Here is a 20,005-nt window from a genome sequence, read left to right as displayed (position 1 = left end):
TCCCGGTATTGAGATAAATTGGTCGCCTCAACTTTTCGCAAAGTTAATTGGACTTCCAGTACCTACCTACCTAAATTAACTTCGTATTTAAATAAAAAAACATTTTAGTTTAGGGATTTTATTTCACGTTTTTTTAGGGTTTCGTACGTCCGAAAGAAAAAATAAAACCCTAAAGATTCATTCGTGTGTCTCTATCAGTCTGTCTGTCGGTCTGTCACAGCCAATTTGCTCCAAATCTACTAAATCGATGAGACCGATTAAGTTGTGGTTACACATCACATCACACTATCATCACACTAGTAATAATAATATTATAAAGGCAAAAGTTTGTATGTGTGTGTGTGTGTGTGTATGTTTGTTACTCTTTCACGCAATAAGTACTGGATGGATTTGGCTGAAATTTGGAATGGAGATAGATAATATCTTGGATTAGCACATAGGCTACTTTTTATCCCGGAAAATCAAAGAGTTCCTACGGGATTTTAAAAAAACCGAAATCCACGCAGGCGAAGCCGCGGGCATCTTCTAGTCTTAAATATATGAAAGGAAAAGTTGACTGACTAACTGACTGATCTATCAACGCACAGCTCAAAGTACTGGACGGATCACGCTGAAATTCGCGGGAATAAGCTGGTGTTCAATGTAAGGTTTAACCACGTTCCCGACGGCATACCTACAAATGTGTTACGTTTGTTTCAGATTTACGATGCTGATAAGGAGGTGTCGGACGGCACTGAGTGTCGTCGTACTCCTATCACTCGTCGCGCCTTCCTTCTCAGAGGTAAGAGTTTTCACGCCAATTTCCGTTCCCGAAGGAAGGATTGGGAGCCTTTTACTAAGCCTCTCTGTCCGTTCATCTATCTGTCTGTCTGTCTGCAGGCTGTATCTCATAAACCGTAAGAGGGAGAGAGTTTTAATTTTCAGAGTGTATTTCTATTGCCACTTGAACACCTACCTATAATAAAAAACCAAGATGTCGAATTTAAAAACGATCGAAACGATGAACGATGGACTATTTTTTATTTTGTACGATGGTATGGAATTACTCTTTATGTGGGAGTCGCAATTGACTGGTTTTATGCATGTCAATTACCAAGGAGCTTCGTAGCTCGAATACCTATTTTTTTTTTTTTTTTCAAAAAAATTAGAGCCAGTGTCCCGTACATAAAAGTCATAGTGGAATTTCGGAATATAAATAAAGAGATCATACCATAAATCAATGGTAACAAAAGGAATTTAGATCACTAATTACCAGACTCCGAAGTAAATACCAAAAAAGTAAAAAAGTTTCTGATAAAAGTTATTAGATTTACGATTCACATAATCGCTTCGAATAACTTTGAATAATAAAGCTATGAAAATTATCATTAGAAGACTAAACTTTGTAGCTTTTGTGGAGTAAAAGTTTGTTTTAACTGAAATAGGCTATTGAGAAGTTATGCTAACATCACTGTAATGTATTAAATTAAAAGTTTTGGTTCGTTTGTAATTAATATTTTCGGCCAATCCGTACAGGGCCAGCATGGCAGACTATGGTCTAAAACAGGGATCGGATAGTAATTTTAAGTGTGGTTCGAATATTGTTTTATCGAGGTCCAGAAAAAAATTTCATTCTGCCTATTCGTGTTTTTTTTTTGCTACATTTAGGTAATTACTAACTAAATAAATCACAATATGTGAAAAATTACACCGACGACGGTATTAAGATTATAATGCCCATAGCGCATATACTTAATGTAACCAAATAACCAAAGCGCATATTATTATGATGATTTATAATGCCAAATGTGCCAAAAGTTCAACTTTTTAATTCATTCATTCATAGATAGGTATATTATTAACAAGTGAAATTAAAAATTTATAACACCCCCGACATGTGACGGTTACAATAACTAGAAAAGAGCTGATAACTTTCAAACCGCTCAACCGATTTTCTTGGATTATAGCTAAGAACACTCTCGATTAAGCCACTTATCAAACAAAAAAAATTTAATTAAAATCGGTTCATTAGTTTAGGAGCTACGATGCCACAGACAGATACACAGATACACACGACAAACTTATAACACCCCTCTTTTTGGTCGGGGGTTAAAAACACTTAATGGTCTAAGATTCAACCGTTTGCGGTCCGGATACAGGCCTAAAACCTCATTCTAAGAAGAGATCCGTGCTGAGTGGGCTAGTGATAGGTTGATCCATGTATAATACTTCAGTAAGTTAATTACTTAATTATTTGAATGAAATCGGAAGTGAAATCATTTCTATCTCCTAATTTTGAATAGCCCAATGTCACCTTGTGTGAAACGAAAACTAATTATCACATCTGTTTCACACGGCGAGAATAAATCTCTTTTGCGGATATGTAAAATGTAAAACACGTAATTCAATAGAGCTACAATGGATGCAGCTGTTGGAGCTGTTGCCATACTAAATTGAAAAATATTACGTTGTTCGAATACCGTAGTAGTTAGGTACCTACCTACATTCTCTTCAGTTGCGAACTTCAATGCGATTGCATTGATAAAGAAACAAAATGACCTTTTTAACCCCCGACCCAAAAAGAGGGGTGTTATAAGTTTGACGTGTGTATCTGTGTAACTGTCTGTGGCATCGTAGCTCCTAAACTAATGAACCGATTTTAATTTAGATTTTTTTGTTTGATAGGTGGCTTGATCGAGAGTGTTGTTAGCTATAATCCAAAAAAATCGGTTCAGCCGTTTGAAAGTTATCAGCTCTTTTCTAGTAACTGTAACCTTATTGAATACTTCGCGTGCAAGTCTGACTCGCACTTCACTGGTTTTTTGTCACGTAAACATAAAAGCAAATAAACGTAAGAAAACAATGAGCCACCTTTTATTTTCCGTGAATAATTATAATGAAAAATTGGGTCCACGACTGCAGTTTCACTGCCAGAATTTGGCCAGACTAGTATTACCCGTTTAATTAAAACCACCTAATTTATCGTAAGTACGTTTCAGGGAATTAGCCAAAAACTTGCTCTTGTTTTATTTAAGGCAGACAGTCTATTCTACAAATAGACAAAATGTTAAAAATGTATCGTAACTACAATAAATTCGTACTCATAATAAATTATAAAAGATCAAGTCAGTTACGAAATCGTCTTGAACTTTATGAAAAGGGAAAATTAGAATACATGCAAAATGTAGGATAAAATACCCGAGTACGGAACCCTTGGTGCGCGAGTCTGCCTCGCACTTGGCTGGGTTTTTTCTAAAATATCATTCCTGTACAGTTTTAGTTGTTACTAGCTGATGCCCGCGACTTCGTCCGCGTGGATTTAGGTTTTTCGAAATCCCATGGGACCTCTTTGGTTTTCCGGGATAAAAAGTAGCCTATGTACTAATCCAGGATATTATCTATCTCCATTCCGAATTTCAGCCAAATCCGTCCAGTAGTTTTTGCGTGAAGGAGTAACAAACATACACACACACACACACACACACACACACACACACATACAAACTTTCGCCTTTATAATATTAGTGTGAAGTGTGATTATTATAGGAAGTTTAAAAAAGCTTTAAAGTTGTTATAAGTAAGGGAATACTAAATACCTGTTGTTAATTTAATAAGTACTAGCTGTGCCCGGGACTTCGTTCGCGTGGAATAGTGACCGCGCTTTATATAGCCACGGACGCTCAGGCGCGAGGCGTGTAGTACATACTCTGTACGTTAAAAATGTTCGCCGTGATTCTTTAAATTGACATAACTTTTTTGTTTATGAACCGATTGACATGAAATAAACACTAAATGCTAAGTGAAGCTTACTACAATATACTAGTGAAAACCGTATCTAAATCGAATAAGCCGTTTCTGAGATTAGCGTGCACAAACACACAGACAAACAGACAAAAAAAAATTAATTACAATTTCGGGTTCGGTATCGATATAATAACAACCCCTGCTACTTTTTTTTATTTATTTCCATTGTACAGACACCACTTTTCTACAATTTTATTATATGTATATAGATAATGATTTTCATAAAGGTCTTTGACCCAAGTAGGCGAGTTACGAGTTGGTAACTAACTAAACAGATCGAAATCTAAACAACTTTCATCCTGCTGAGGCTGATGCAAATTGCCAACTACGTAATATAACTTGTTAACAGGGCTCTCTCCGTCACTCGCTTCATACAATCGTAGTTCCAATTTCATTTGAATATTAAGCAACCAAAGTCCATGAAATTTTACAGACATATTCTAGAAACTAATATCTATGTCTGTGGTTTTCCAGATTTCTGTTAAAATATTCGGTTTCAAAGTTACGCGGTCTTAAAAATTTTCATAAAATCTTTGAGCCCCTGTAATTTTAAAACTACATATTTTTAGAAAAATCTAAAACACCACAGACACAGATATTAGTTTCTAGAATATGTGTGCAAAATTTCATGGACTTTGGTTGCTTAATATTCAAATGAAATTGGAACTACGATTGTATGAAACGAGTGACGGAGAGAGCCCTGTTAAATTCAACCTGAATAATGAGTTTGGTCCGCAGTGGCAACTTTCAACACTGTGTTTGATTTAGGTAAAAGCCATATCCGGTGTTGCATTTATTATGGGCATCTCCACTCAAATAAATGCACAAATACAGGGTGCAACCAGAACGCTAGCAAACACTTGGCGTTATTATTATACGATCCAATGCCAATAACCTTAATAAGTAAATTGCCTTATTTTGTAGTTTTAGTGATTTGTATTTTTCAACCCGCAATGTATAGCGAGCAAAATTCGAGACAATGCCCCACTTAGAACGCGGCATTGACTAAAAGGGGCCTACTTATGCAACGTTCGTTGACCTCTGGCGCCAGTCAGATGTTTTATTTGGAATATATAACTTTTAAAAAAATCTAGGATTTTATTGTTTTTTTTTTGTGTTTTTGTTTTGTTGTGTCTTATTAGTTTTATCACTAATTATCGGTACTATCACCTGTCTTCGTTTTTGCTAGCGTTCTGGTTACTACATCCTGTATGCAATAGGTATGTCTAAACCATCTACCTATTTAACCCCCGACCCAAAAAGAGGGGTGTTATAAGTTTGACGTGTATATCTGTGTATCTGTGTTTCTGTATATCTGTGTATCTGTCTGTGGCATCGTAGCTCCTAAACTAATGAACCGATTTTAATTTAGTTTTTTTTGTTTGAAAGGTGGCTTGATCGAGAGCAGATCTTAGCTATAATCCAAAAAAATCGGTTCAGCCGTTTGAAAGTTATCAGGTCTTTTCTAGTTACTGTAACCCTTCACTTGTCGGGGGTGTTATAAATTTTTAATTTACACTTGTTACATAGTGTTGGCGACAACCCTTATGTAGCTGTAGTGAGCGCTATAGTCATATGTGGGTGATTCTTACGGGTTCAATTTCCGATTAGCTCAGGGTTCGCTTCTATCTTACACTGCATCGTTCTTCGTTCGTAACTATTCTCAAACAAATATAAAGGTAAAAAAATATGTAGATAATTGTATGAAAATGATCTTGATAGGCCGATTCAGAAAAACCTGCGTCAATTTTTATTGCAATCGCAATTGTTGTGATTGGCTGAATTTAAGGTATTCTTGTTGCAACAATGCATTATAGCCAATAGTGAGCGAGCGACCATTCAGAGTTGATTGCGATCGTGCCACTGTAGTTGTTATTCTTTCTAACATGCAATATCTGGAAACAATTAAGATACAAAACAAAATACAATCAAAATAAATCAATTTAATTCAAAACCAGTGTCGCCTCGAGAACTTTACATTAATTACAATTTCCACTGCCATCATAAAACAATGCCATTACACGTTTAGTCCAATTACTTTGTTCCGAGTCATAAAACATTTTATTAGTTTGAAATTTAGGTATCAAAATGCGGTCACGGGTGGTAGCGGTGTCCTCGATCTCGCTTTCCCTTTGGCAAGATACTCTAAATGTTTCTATCACGACTTCCATACCGATTTTAGAATGGAAAACAGAAGGTCTGAATTCCTTCTTATTTCTTAAACCCCGACCCAAAAAGAGGGGTGTTATAAGTTTGACGTATGTATCTGTGTATCTGTCTGTGGCATCGTAGCTCTAATAAACCGATTTTAATTTAGTTTTTTTGTTTGAAAGGTGGCTTGATCGAGAGTGTTCTTAGCTATAATCCAAGAAAATCGGTTCAGTCGTTTGAAAATTGTCAGCTCTTTTCTAGTTACTGTAAGCTTCACTTGTCGGGGGTGTTATAAATTTTTAATTTACACTTGTGTCTAAATAAGCACGCGTTTGACTGTAATATGTCATAATGAACGGTGATCATGCAGCATAGGGTGAAGCGCACCTGCCTAGAAGATGCCTATTTACTCTTTTTTTGAACGGTCCAATATTGAAATTGGCACAGAAAACGAAACATTCGGGCATTCTATATTCCAGCAGTGCGTATTAGAAACGAGGAAGCGAATCGCGTCGTACGAGTCCGTGGAATTTCAACTATGTTGGGGTGCAGATCTTTGCGATACCTTGCAATCTGACAGTAAAATAGCGAAGGGGGAACTAGACCAAATATGTAGTTCCTTAGCACACTCTCGACGAGCTTTTGAATACTATAAAAGTTTCCGCTATTAAGTAGGTGTACCGCATTGAAACGTGGGTATATTAGTCACAAATAGCCTGGAAATAATGGTTGGAAGTGGTAATAGAACGCTCAATAGCAATGCAAGTCATGGTCATTTGTTGATACGATATGAACTCATATTGTTTATTGTCTCAAGAGAAAACGATGCTTCGTCGCCCCTAATTGCTTATGACAAGTTTCTCTTCCAAAATGATAAATTGTACAGTCTAAGCCATTGAGTATATTGCAATTTGTGTATATTACAAATTTGCATGGTGTTACTATTTTAAATGCTTAAAACTAATGTGTTTTTCTTTTTTGCAGACCAACCTCTTCACGTGTCCAAATGGTAAGCTGTTTTTTTTTGTACAATACATAACAAAAACACATTACAAACTTACACAATCATCCCTACTAAATACTTATCTCCTCTCAAAATGAGAAGAATTTAGGGCATAATCCATCACTCATGCCAAATGCGGACTGGCAGATTTCACAGACCTTTAAAATCATTGTGGAGAAACCTACATGGTTTCATCACAATGTTTTCCTACACCAAGTGATACTTGATTGCTTAAACGCACATAACTTTAATTTTTTTACAGGATGATAATTGCGACTTCATCCGCGTGGATTTTTTTTAATCCCAAGGAAGCCGTTTATTTCCCGGAATAAAAAATAACCTATCTCTGTAGGTAATGCAAACTGTCTCTGTACCAAATATATGATGCCCGTGACTTTGTCCATTAGGTTTTGAAGATCCCATGGGAAATCTTTGATTTTTCGGGACAAAATGTAGCCTGTCCGTCCAAGGGATGCAAGCATCTTTGTTTCAAACGTCAAAATTTCTTAAACGGATGAGCTGTGAAATGCTAGCAGACAGAGAGACAGACACTTTCACATTTACAATATTAGTATGGATTCTTTGACCCTGTTGGTTCTCTTACTGGATCAGAATGAAATGAAATGTTACAGAAATCCAGTCACCGAATATAGAGCAGAAATCAACAGGCGAAGTATATTATTATTCAAGTTGTCAAACTAATCTGATTAGATGTGGAACTTAATATCCAAAACTAACACTACAGTCAGATTACTACCGTCGTTTAGATGAGCTTAGTTAATATTTACACATATAACATTATACCAGACAAATGATTGCGATCCCCGTATTTCATTATTATATTCATGAAATATGGTTGTCGCTCGTGCTTCATGTTGGTTAATTACAATACGCCGCTTCTTGCATATTCATGTTTAGGTATGCGTAGAAATTAGATACAAAGTGACGACATGTTAAGGGTTTATAGCTAATAAGTAATTATTAAAAAAAACAGTTGCAATTTTTTCAAAAATGTAACAAAATAACTAGATAAGTATATAGGCACACTGATTTTATAGTTTACAGCATTTTCGTAATATTTTTGCAATAAATTATACTTTAACAACGTTTTTAATTTTTAAGTAGCTTTCTTGCTTCGAAGTCTTCACCATCTTACAAGAGATAAACTTTCTTGTAATAATCAATATTTTTTTTAATAAAAAAATATTAATATTATGGAAATACTGAAAACTATATACCTAATATAATAATAATATATATACACATAAATTTACTATAAGCAAAAATATTATGTTACCGCCTTGAGTAGCTGAAACTTTTTTGTTGATTGTAATTCTATTTTGATTTGAAGTAAATACATCTCAAAACTGGTATTAAGGTTCCCATCTTAAACATCACAATCAATTTATTTGCTTCAGGACGAGCGTATGACCAGACTAAAACATATCTAATACTATAAAGTTGTATACCTCGATGATAGTTTAGGGCTAATTGGGTCGGACTAAGTTTATCCTTCGGTAGCAGGCAACCGATACTACCATGCTTAATTTAACTTGTATGCTAACTTGGAAACTAGCGTATACAACGCTGTGTACCTATACCAATTAGGCAGATACGTACCAGATCCCATATCCTTTAAATTCTATGAAAGTTCGCTGTGTTGTTCACTAACTACTTCTCTCGTGGCTTTTCGGTTATAGCAAGAGGTTTCTTGCAAACTGCTATAGGTACTATCTTAAACATGTTTTCATATCCGTCTTTACAAAAGGTGTATCTACTGCTTGACTGAAAAACCGGCCAAGTGCGAGTCGGACTCGCGCACCTAGGGTTCCGTACTCGGGAATTTTTCGACATTTTACACGATAAATCAAAATACATATGCATATAAATGCATAAAAATAAATAAAAATCTGTTTTAGAATGTACAAAGCCCTTTCATATGATACCCCACTTGGCATTACTTTGAAAATTTAAACACATTTTTTTATTTTTATGATCTAACCACAAATTCACGGTTTTCGGATTTATTCCTTGACTTTGCTATAAGGCCTACCCACCTGCCAAATTTCATGATTCTAGGTCAACGCGAAGTACCCGGTATAGGTTTCTTGACAGACACGACGGACAGACAGACAGACAGACAACAAAGTGATTCTGTAAGGGTTCCGTTTTGCCTTTTGAGGTACGGAACCCTTAAAAGTAAAGAAAGCCACGAGCAAGGGCTAAGACGCGGGTTGCCAAGCCAAGATTGGCTTTTCCTACATACCTACTGATAACTAGAAGGTTCTTTATACACAAGGGTAGTTGCAGCAGGTATACCTATATAGCGTTATCAATGAAGAGCCTAGCATTAACTTTTGAAAATGACCGATGAAGCACCGAAGTTTAGGTAAGTAAATTTACCAAAATATGAATTTGTAAAATCACTACATTTGCCGGCCCATAATATACGTATTGTGACAGATTTACGGCAACGTACGAGTAGTTTATTTGAAAAGTTATACAATGGCCTCTGGCGAGAAAACCAGTGACCCGAGTTTATGTCTACTAAAACAATGTCCATTATGTTTACAAACCAACAAACCTCGCCAAACAGACTTCGTGAGATACTCGTAGAAGAACATTTAAATAATTAAATGGCTAAGTGAATCCACCCTTACGAACCTTATTCAACTTTCCAAACTACATCAGCATAATGAAACTACACGAATCCACCATTTTCACGGTTTGCATTCAAATGTACTTATTAATTTAGACAGTGGTTTCATAAGCTAAAAGCTGTCCAAGTACGTTTCATTTTAAACCTATCTCTCGTAAGCTTATATAGAATTGCTGCAACACGTACTATAATATATTATTAGCTTTTTCCGGTACTTCGTCCGCGTGGAATTAATTTTTTTTAATATTCTCTTGGAGCTTTTCATAATCCTTAAGAAGTATTAGTATAATTAAAATATAATTAAAGATATTATAGAAGTTAAAAATAACAGTTGATTGAAATTCATTAGTGCAATGAATTTCTATGTGACTAAAATAATTGCTTCAGCTAGCTCGCTTTTTTGCGTAAAAATTAGACTGTGCGGGGCGTTCCCAATCTGATTGCCTTGTCGATTATATAGTTTAGGTCTACTGTAAGTGTCATTGTAATATTTTCCATATTATACGAGACGGACTTGCTAACGAAATATTAGTACTCAAATACTAGACAGAATAGGTACCTACAGAAGCACTAATATTTGTTAACGGTAGACAGACTGCCTGCCGGGGCAAATAAATGAGCGGGTCGCCAGTCTGGAGGATCTTCATCAGCCGCATAATTAATGTAAGGAAATTGCCTCCCATGCGGTAAGCCTAAGACAAACGCAACGCGTAACGGCAGAGCGACATGTTGGCATCTGCAGGAACGACGTTACATTGAACGCGCGTTTAAACTTGCATAATTAATTTATGAAATCCTGGTAACAGGCCGCCATTTTTGAAGGAAGGTCGAAGACGTTAAAACGGGCCCAAGCCCTGCGCCAATATGTACCTATGTAATCTGTGTACGTGTATAGCACGCGACAGATTGAGATGGCAATCGGGGTATGAGGCGGGGAGATGCCCCGCACACCCGTGCTCACCCGCACTTATATCTCATGTACATGAGCGTACGAATTTTTCTTCATTTTTAAAAAACATAATTGTATGAGCTTTGCTCATCTAAAGTTTCTTATTATCTTTGAATTTATGATACTAACACATGTTAGAAGTAAGTCACAATGCACGCTGCATTGTGACTTACTTCTAACATGTGTTAGTATCATAAGTAAGTCACAATGCAGCGTGTAATGGTGACGACAGAAGCTCGGTGATATGCGCGCCTCGTAGTTTTGTGTTGTCTTCAGCTGTTGAGGTACGGGTCTCAAGTGCAAGCTTCCACATCTGGGCATGCATAGCTTGTTTTGGTAACCTAGATTTTTAGTTTCAACGTATGAATGCCTTTATTCAATTTCTTCTATTTCTTCTACTAGGAACTACTTACAATTCGTCTCATCTCCATCACGCCACGTGTTGTGTGTGACTCAAACTTTACACACTAAAGATTGCTTTACATCAAAGGAGTAGCGACAAACACGTAGCGTGAACGTATTTCACTGTCACGTATTGCATGAAATTTTAATATCAAAATCAAGGAAAATACCCATTATGTCATATAGTATTCAAATTCAACGGGTGCGACTGCCAGGAAAATATCACATGTCCATAAAAAGTGAATTTAACACGTTTGAACCATTTATGGTACGTTCTTTTGTGATATTTTTAATCTGTGCGCTTGCCTGATTTGCCTGTGATTATTTATTTATTATCTACTGTACAAAAGCTTGTGAATTTTGACAATATTATTTAGTCATACGAGTAAGTCCCCCTAACACATAGCTATGGAGTGATGTGTGGAAACTGGTGCAGCCGAAGCGCCAAGGTGGTCTGAGATTACGACACGTGTTGTCGTTCCCTCCATTTATCAGGTCACCCATAAATAAGTTCTGGAAATATTACTATACGTAGGTGGCAAAAAATGCTTCTACATGGAGTCGAGTTGAAGTTGATTCAATAATAAGATGTGAGACGGCCCTTATTCAGGACATGCGTTGTGAGCGACAGTTCATGCAGTTAACTAAGGCTATAAATCTAATACTGACGTAAAATGTACTTCAGTGCCTAGAATGTTGACTTGTTTAGTTACATTCAAAGGAAGTATCTAAAACTTGTTTATACCACTTCGATGGAAGTATCAAAGGTAGTGTAGTATCTAAATAATAATAAAATACTTCTATAAAAGTTCACCCTATTGAAAAAAAAGTAAATCGAACGCAGAAAGTCGTCAAAACGCGATACAGCATCGAAATTCGAAATAATCGCTAGAATGCGCGATTTCAATACATCGATTGAACAGAAAATCGTCAAAACGCGATGCAACATCGCCGTTCGCCGATGCTAAAAGCGAAGTGTCTGCTATGGCTTTGAGTAAGGACGATGAAAAGAACTGATAAAAACATCACAATATTGTTTCGCTTTTAGTCAAACATTTTCTAAGTTTAAATTGAAAGAGTGTCTTGTCAATATTGCTCCTAGCAATTCATCATACTACTACATCAATAACCCCAATGGCTGACACTATTCGAAAGTAGATACCCTAAATACTTTGACGCCAGCAAGGTTTATACAGTTTAATACATTTTCAAGGAGAGCTTCAGTGAAGATCGAATGCTGAGATTTTATGATATCTTAAAAAGAAAATTTGAAAGTCAATGAAGTCATAAAAATGACGACCTATTCCAAAGTAAAATATTGAAATCAATAAATTCGTAATATTACAAGAACTAAGAAATGTTTCACAAAATAAAATAATGTCTTACTAAGATGTTTTTATTAAGTGCTAATAATATAACAGGCATTTTTCAATTGTCTATGCCCCACAACAACACAAAAAATACAAAAGAAATAGCCTTTTTCCAATTTACAGAACCGTCTCTGTAAATTGGAAAATATAAACATCTAATTGGATTTGGTTCTTTCTGTTAGATGATGTTACCAAGAACACAACAAGTGGCTGATGTTTGGTACATTACATAATAAAATCTATAAATTAAAAATTTATAACACCCCCGACAAGTGAAGGTTACAGTAACTAGAAAAGAGTTGATAACTTTCAAACGGCTGAACCGATTTTCTTGGATTATAGCTAAGAACACTCGATCAAGCCCCCTTTCAAACAAAAAAAAAACTAAATAAAAATCGGTCCATTAGTTTAGGAGCTACGATGCCACAGACAGATACACAGATACACACGTCAAATTTATAACACCCCTCTTTTTGGGTCAGGGGTAAAAACTTAGATCAGTGAGTCAGTTTCTCGAGAGGTCAACGTTCGGGACCCTTTAAGATAAATATATATCTTATAGAATCCCAAACGGTGACCTACTTAGTTCCAAAGAACAATTACCTTCAGGGAGACATTACCAGGCACAATAAAATGAGGCGCGGGTATTATTGCGGAGTGAATAGATATTTACCACTTAATTACGTAATTTGGAACCCTAATCACGAACCTGTTGGACTCGAATATTGCCGATTCAACCTTGCGATTTGCACAGTCCTACCACATTAGTATTTGCCTAAATCGAGCATCTATTAGAGTTTTTGCAACAAGATGATCGTTGTATTTTTGCATAGAATTTATTCTTAAAAGAAATTATACAAATTTCACTTAATGAGAAATTACAGTAACAAACTTAAGCAAATTTTATCTTTCGGCACAGCGGTAAGAAACAACACAATCGTAAAATAGTAGCGGGTAAGGTAATCTAATATCTAATAATGTACCCGGCAATGCTCATACACATTGCCCGAGCCGATTCAGATATTTTTAATCACAAAATCTTTACGTTTCTTTTTGAAAATGTTTATCTTACTAATATTTTTTATTTCTGTAGGTAATTTTATATATTTACAGTTTTACCTAAATAATTATCTATTTTGATTCCACATGTGTATTGAACTGCATTTTGCGATCACTACCCATCAATCACGTCGCAACAAAGTAACGGATTGGCGTGGTTTTTTGCATGGCTATACCTAGTTAAAGACCTAGAGAGTGGCATAGGCTACTTTTTATCCCGGAAAATTAAAAAGTTCCCACGGAACCTAAGTTCAAAACCTAAATCCACGTGAATGAAGTCAGCTAGTTGTCGTATACTATAATTATTTGTTGAAGCGGAACTTATTTGACATTTTAATTAAATCTATCTGTCAAAGAATGTACCCGATTTTCTGCAGTGCGAACGGAAATTCAGCAAAACAAGTTATGAGATTCATCACATACGATGATTTGCAAACATTCACATATTTAATGGTTTTTGGTGCACCTTGCAAAGTCGTTATAAACGCGAAAGCGTTTATTCGTGTTAATATTATTACCTTTTCGCGGCTCAACCATGCTCAACTTCTGAACTGATCTTGACGAGGGTCGTAGGATACTATTATGAGGTATATCCCGGAAAAACCTAAAGTCGCGAGGAAAAACTAGTACATTACATAATAATTTTGAATCTGTTAACTTTACATTAATTAAATCTGTAAGCTGAATTTGCAGAAAATATTTTATTTCTCTATTATTGCTTATAAGTAGGTAAGTATCTGGAGAATAGCATCATTCACAATCAAAACGTGTTTATGAAAAGACTGCAAACACCGTAAATCTGGAAAACTGTCCAAGTAAATCCCTATCTCTTGCAAACGACATTCACAAGTAAAGTACGACTCCACTGGCACTGGTACGGACATACGCTCCGCTTGTCATGAAAGTCCAATTGATTCTCTACGAGGAACTTTTGTTTAGCTTCTGGTAGTTTACAAACTAGGTTCACGACATTGTCTTTATGTGGATAACAAAGTTTTGTTCACAACAATGTACGAGTATGGTGTTAAATTGATCCTCTATTCTATCTATTCTATTCCCAAATTCTTATGCCTTGGGAAATACAATCTCAGCACCTCATAGCAAATTAAGGAATCCATACTTCATACCTACTAATATTATAAATGCGAAAGTGTCTCTGTCTATCTGTTTGTCTACTAGATTTTCACGAACCATCCGCTTAACCTATTTTAACCAAAGTTACAGAAATAGCTTACATCACGGGTATGGACTCAATAAAAATAAATAATCTTGATAAATCTGTGAAATAGATGTGAAAATAATAATGACAAGACCAGATAGAATTAATACGTTGACGAAAATTTTATTAATCTTAACATAACATAAAATTATTATAAGCATGTGGTAAAAACTAAGATCTGGAACAGACTCTCGGCTTGTTACGGCTTTAAATAGAGCACCTACAAGAGATTCTCAAGGCTAGTTTGGACTTCTCTAGCATTTTAGTCAAGTAGCGAGTAATTTAGTAACTAAACGTGTCTCAAGACCAAAAATTTAGTCCAGTAGATTAAGAGGTAATTTATTTGGTCAAGTCGATTCATTTTGTTCGATTTTTTCGGGCAAATAGCAACTCCCATAACGCACCACTGCTCACTAATTTATTCGCCGGCTAAACAAGTCTGAAACTTTTGTTTTAGCTGAGTTCAGCTGCCGTAAAACACGCATTTCGGACACTCTCAGTATTCTTTGAGATCTTCTATGCTATTCCTTCAGAAGACAATAGTTCGCAGCTCCTAGCTCATCTCTACTATTGATCCATTTTTGTACCCATAGCTATATTCTTACTTATCATACAAATTTCCTCATCCACCTCTTTTAAAATAGCCATTACGATAAGACGTCTATTCAGCTTATTTACTTTATTGCGTTGCAGGCTGTTCATCTTGCAACTTGCACTCACTTGTGAACTGTACTTACTCGAGCAAAGTGCGAACGATTTTTGGGCAGTAGCAAATATTTTTGCTACTAAAATAAATTACTCTCCACTCCACTAAATACTAACATAATCCGAATTAGCCTTAGGAGGAACTTTTGTTTAGTGCTTGATAGTTCACGAACTACTGAAACGTTATTGCTTTTATCTGTGTTATTGTAGCTGATATAAACTTTCCTACACAATATCGTTTGCACTAACTTACCTAGTCTAAACTTTGCGAGATATTGTTATTTATTTATTTAAACATATTCTCTGTTAACAAAATTACAAAGAATAAGTATACAGGATTCACTTAAAAAACAAATGGCGAACTTTTCATAACAGTGATCTCTTCCAGGCAGCTCGGTAAGACGGAGAATCTCAATGCAGCTATCGTTGTTGTATTGTATTTACTGTAAGGATATTCATTATTATGAATAGCAACTGATAAAAATTTAAAAAACTCCCGACACAAAAACCTCTATAAGAAAACTAGAAAAGAGCTGTAACTTTCAAATGGCTGAACCGATTTTCTTTGATTATAGCTAAGAACACTCTCGATCAAGCCACCTTTCAAACAAAAAAAAAACAAATTAAAATTGGTTTATTCGTTTAGGAGCTACGATGCCACAGACAGATACACAGATACACACGTTAAACTTATAACGCCCCTCTTTTTGGAAGCGTATCGAAATTTCAATTTACTACTTATATAAATTATTTGACAAGATAATACAGTAAGGGCGATTACGCACTACATCTGATCCGAATCCGCGAAAATACGTTCCGATGAAGTCATACAACTATTTGTATGGTAGCTTACGCACTAGCTCTAACTTCTGTCATCCGAGTTCTCTCCGTCAGTATATTCTTGCCTACAATAGGTATTTTTCAAACCCGCAATTTATAGTGTGCAAACTTCTAATCACAGCCTATATTTAGAAAGATTATGTGCTTATTCAAACATGACGAGATCATTTATCACGCTTGGGTAACAGAAGCTTAATTTCTTTCTTTTCTGGTCTGTAGGTAAATGGTTTTTCATCTAGTCTCGTTATAAGTGTGAAGTAAATTAATAATTACAATGCCATCCACCGGGACTCGGGAGCCTCAGCGCTCCTTTATAAGTGGATTTCTGAAAGAAGTCTCTGAGGAAAATTAATTAAAAATGTAATAGAAATTCACAAACAATGTACCTAGGTTCTTACCTAGATTATACCTGTCTTAGAAATTGTTATGAATAGTTTTTGCAAGTGGTAAGTAAGCATGATAACAAAAATAAATATAATTTGTGGTCATTGTAGTCGGTTTTTATTTTATTTTTTATTTCATAATTTTTAGTGGCCCCAGCTATGCCTGGTTAAAACCCTACTGTTTAGTAAGCTATTACACTGACCGCGAGCAATTTGCTCTTATCCATTGAGGAGTTCTGTTCTCCATCTCCGAAGATATTCATCAGATCTTCACCAAACTAAAATGAGACCCTCCCTTTAAAGTATGACCAAGCAAACAAAAAAAGAATAATTATCAAAATCGCGCGGAGTGATCGCGTAACTAACATGAAAACGAATTGAGAACCGTCTCCTTTTTTGAAATCGGTTAAAAATATTGTTCACCTACTAAATTAATGAGTAGAGCTTGTCTATTTTGAAATGTCGCGATTTACACATCACTACTACACAAAATTATGTAGTGGGGCGCGTCATTTCAAAATAGACAAGCTCTACCTTATTAATAAAACTTTTAGTTTTTATATCTAGGTATTTCCCGTCTTCTATACTCTATACTGAGTCTAGACATTGGTTACCTTTGGATCACGTACAGCTACGCGCGGAATTGATGGTGATGCTGTAGGTACGCTGGCGTTACGCAAGGTCGTGCTGCGTCGGCGAATTCCCCACGAAATGCATATACATATACCTACTAGATATTATACGTACGATACTTACTCATAGTTTTTTTTTTAGTCTCCTAACTAACTCCTCTGACATGATAAAGTTGGAATACGTAAGTAATATACATATAAATATGGTGTAAAAAATCTAAATAATTAATTATTTTTACTATCCTATGTAAAAATTAAAAATCGTAAAAAATATGAAAACCGACCTAACAAAGTTAAATGCAACTGAGACCAACAGGGTACTAGATTAAACGTGAAATAAATAAAATCAAGTGGCTTTACCATACATTATTTTAATAATTGGTAGGTATACCAAAATTTTAAAATTGAATTTCTTAGAATATTTAAAATTTTGCGTAGTCAAAATCCATTCCTTAAAAATGATATCGTTTTGCGCGCTCAAAATTGTAACTCAAAGTAGGCGAGGCATGAAACATTTTCTCCCTTAACTTATCAGACACCATTGTTAGAACTGCCAAGTACCTATTCCTGCTGCACCTTTACTGGAGATCTGCCAGTTGAGAGCTATATAAAATGGTTGTAAAGGCAACGTCAAATTGGTCTAAAATTCTACACATGAAATAGGTGCCTCCTAAGCAATTTAAAAAAAAACTCATACTTACCCAATATTAAACCAACTACTATGCTATTTATGGTTTTTTTTTCTCTACTTATTTTGACGCTATCCTAAATAACAGAATTTATGTTAATTTTAATGATACAAATAAAAGATGATTCACTGGTAGGTATTTCTTTCGCATTGCCTTTTGTCATTAAAGTTTTGAATGGCTAGGAAGTCCTACTTTTTTTTCGTACGACAAACTTCCGCAATTATTATAAAAGTTAATAGATTTATTGGAGTGTACAAAAAGCAAAAGTTTTCTCGTTAAAAAACCGAATACAAGCGTTCAACTCTGCGCTGAAAATTCGAAGCCGTCGTCGTGAAAAGTGTTAACTACGGACGCTTTGTCATAGCCGAGAGGTTGGGAATTCCTGCTCTTTCATTCAGCCGCAACGCTGAATAGAGACCTAACAGTTGATCCACAGATCTACTAGATTTTTTATTACAATACAACCTACACCATTTCGTAAAAATACCTACTTCAATATCACCAACCGATCGCCAGCTCACTGCTTGTGATATTTAATAAGGATGATGACACGGTAATATTATCTGTATATTACCGTGATGATGAGTACTAGTCAAATCAGCCACTTTTTATTAAACGTCAAAACACTCGCTTAGTATGGAGCATAGATACATAGTTGTGACGTCATACACATTTAACGTAAGTTGAAGTACTTTTTTTAGCGAGCTGCAGGTCAAATAATAATAAAAATATACGCCCTTTTATTATTTACATAATCTTCAACTGTATAATATGCTTTTTCAGGAGTAAATAGTAATAAATAATAATTTTAATAGTTTTTAAACTTGTGTAAACGCAAGTCCAAAATTGATTGCGGCATTTTGTTATAAAAGATTATACCTACCCTTTCCACAACTGACTATAGGAGATATTATTTTCATAGATGGCCTAAGATAGCGTTCTAGATACAATTGCACTTAAAAGTTCGTTCCACATTTTACTTGCACGCAAGAGAAACCATCATATCAATTTGAAAGCAGATAACCAATTCTAAAAAGTTTTTTTTTATAAGAAAAAGTTGTTTGTTAGGTACTTATTCTGGAGCTAACTTTCCTCATCCATGTTTCACATGGATTTGATTTAATTAAAAGGTAGGAATCTCAATCGTAAACTTAAGAGCTTACGAAGAGCAAACTAAACCTCCCTATAATTGTCATTAAGAGGCCGGAAATTCCTTAGCTTTTACTGCATCCCGCACCCAAGGAGTGGCGAAGACATTCGATTACCTGCAATATAAACGTCAACAGGATCTAAAGAGACGCTTTGTCTTCAGATTGATGATCAAAATCCTACTAATATTATAAACGCGAAGTTTTGTATGTATGTATGGATGTTTGGTACTTTTTCACGTAAAAACTACTGGACGGATTTGGCTGAAATTTGGAATGAAGATAGATTATCACATAGGCTACTTTTTATCCCGGAAAATCAATGAGTTCCCACGGAATTTTTAAAAACCTTTATCCACGGGAACGAAGTCGCGGGCATCAGCTAGTAATACAAACAGAAAACTTTCGTAATCGGTACGTTACACTCTCTATACATAAGCAGGTATGGCAAAAAACATAGGTATTAGGTACATTAAAAATTGTTATATGTATGAAGAATACATATAACAATTGTATAAAGGAGAAAAAACACGTACAACATTATCTATTAAGAAAAAGGAACAGGTAAAAATCTGAATAGATAAATATGCTTTTTGCTGCAACCAAACTCAATATCTAATGGCAATTTATAATAAAACTAGGTATGGGTACCTAAACACCGCTTTGCACGATTCCGTTACACTGGCCTAGAACTTAATCGCACCACGACGATGATTCGCTACTACCTAGATATCGTTTGACCAGAAAAGCTATCATGTATCTAAATTACATCTCCGTGGATGGAAGTTGATTGTCAAGTTACCTTGGTCGTTAATGTTATGAATGTCAACTATGTTTCATGTAATCACAACTTTAACTACCATGCAGGTTTCTATAATTACCTACGAAGGTATGAAATTTTTGATACAAGAGATAGATATTAGGTAGGTATGAGATATAGGGGACCACCTTTGGGTCCTACCTAAGTACCTGCTATACCTATCTCGTTTTAAGTTCTAACGTTGAATCGTATG

At 35.4% G+C, this 20,005-nt stretch overlaps 1 protein-coding gene across 4 annotated transcripts in view; it reads left to right on the top strand.

Annotated features, from left to right (window-relative positions):
• LOC123867889 (sushi, von Willebrand factor type A, EGF and pentraxin domain-containing protein 1) overlaps positions 1-20,005 on the top strand; it is a 110,788-nt gene that overhangs the window by 53,175 nt on the left and 37,608 nt on the right. For all 4 annotated transcript variants that reach the window (XR_006796531.1, XM_045910199.1, XM_045910201.1 and 1 more), the window contains exons 2-3: positions 700-781; positions 6,919-6,943. Coding sequence is in view for 3 of the 4 variants with exons in the window: in XM_045910199.1 (XP_045766155.1) it covers positions 707-781; positions 6,919-6,943 (100 nt within the window). In the remaining variant the exon portion in view is untranslated. The remainder of the gene's footprint in view (positions 1-699; positions 782-6,918; positions 6,944-20,005) is intronic.

The sequence above is a fragment of the Maniola jurtina genome, chromosome 8 (assembly GCF_905333055.1).
Source record: "Maniola jurtina chromosome 8, ilManJurt1.1, whole genome shotgun sequence".
In the NCBI taxonomy this organism is placed as follows: domain Eukaryota; kingdom Metazoa; phylum Arthropoda; class Insecta; order Lepidoptera; family Nymphalidae; genus Maniola; species Maniola jurtina.
Note: the sequence above shows the minus strand (reverse complement) of the source record. Positions and strands in the feature narration are given on the sequence as shown.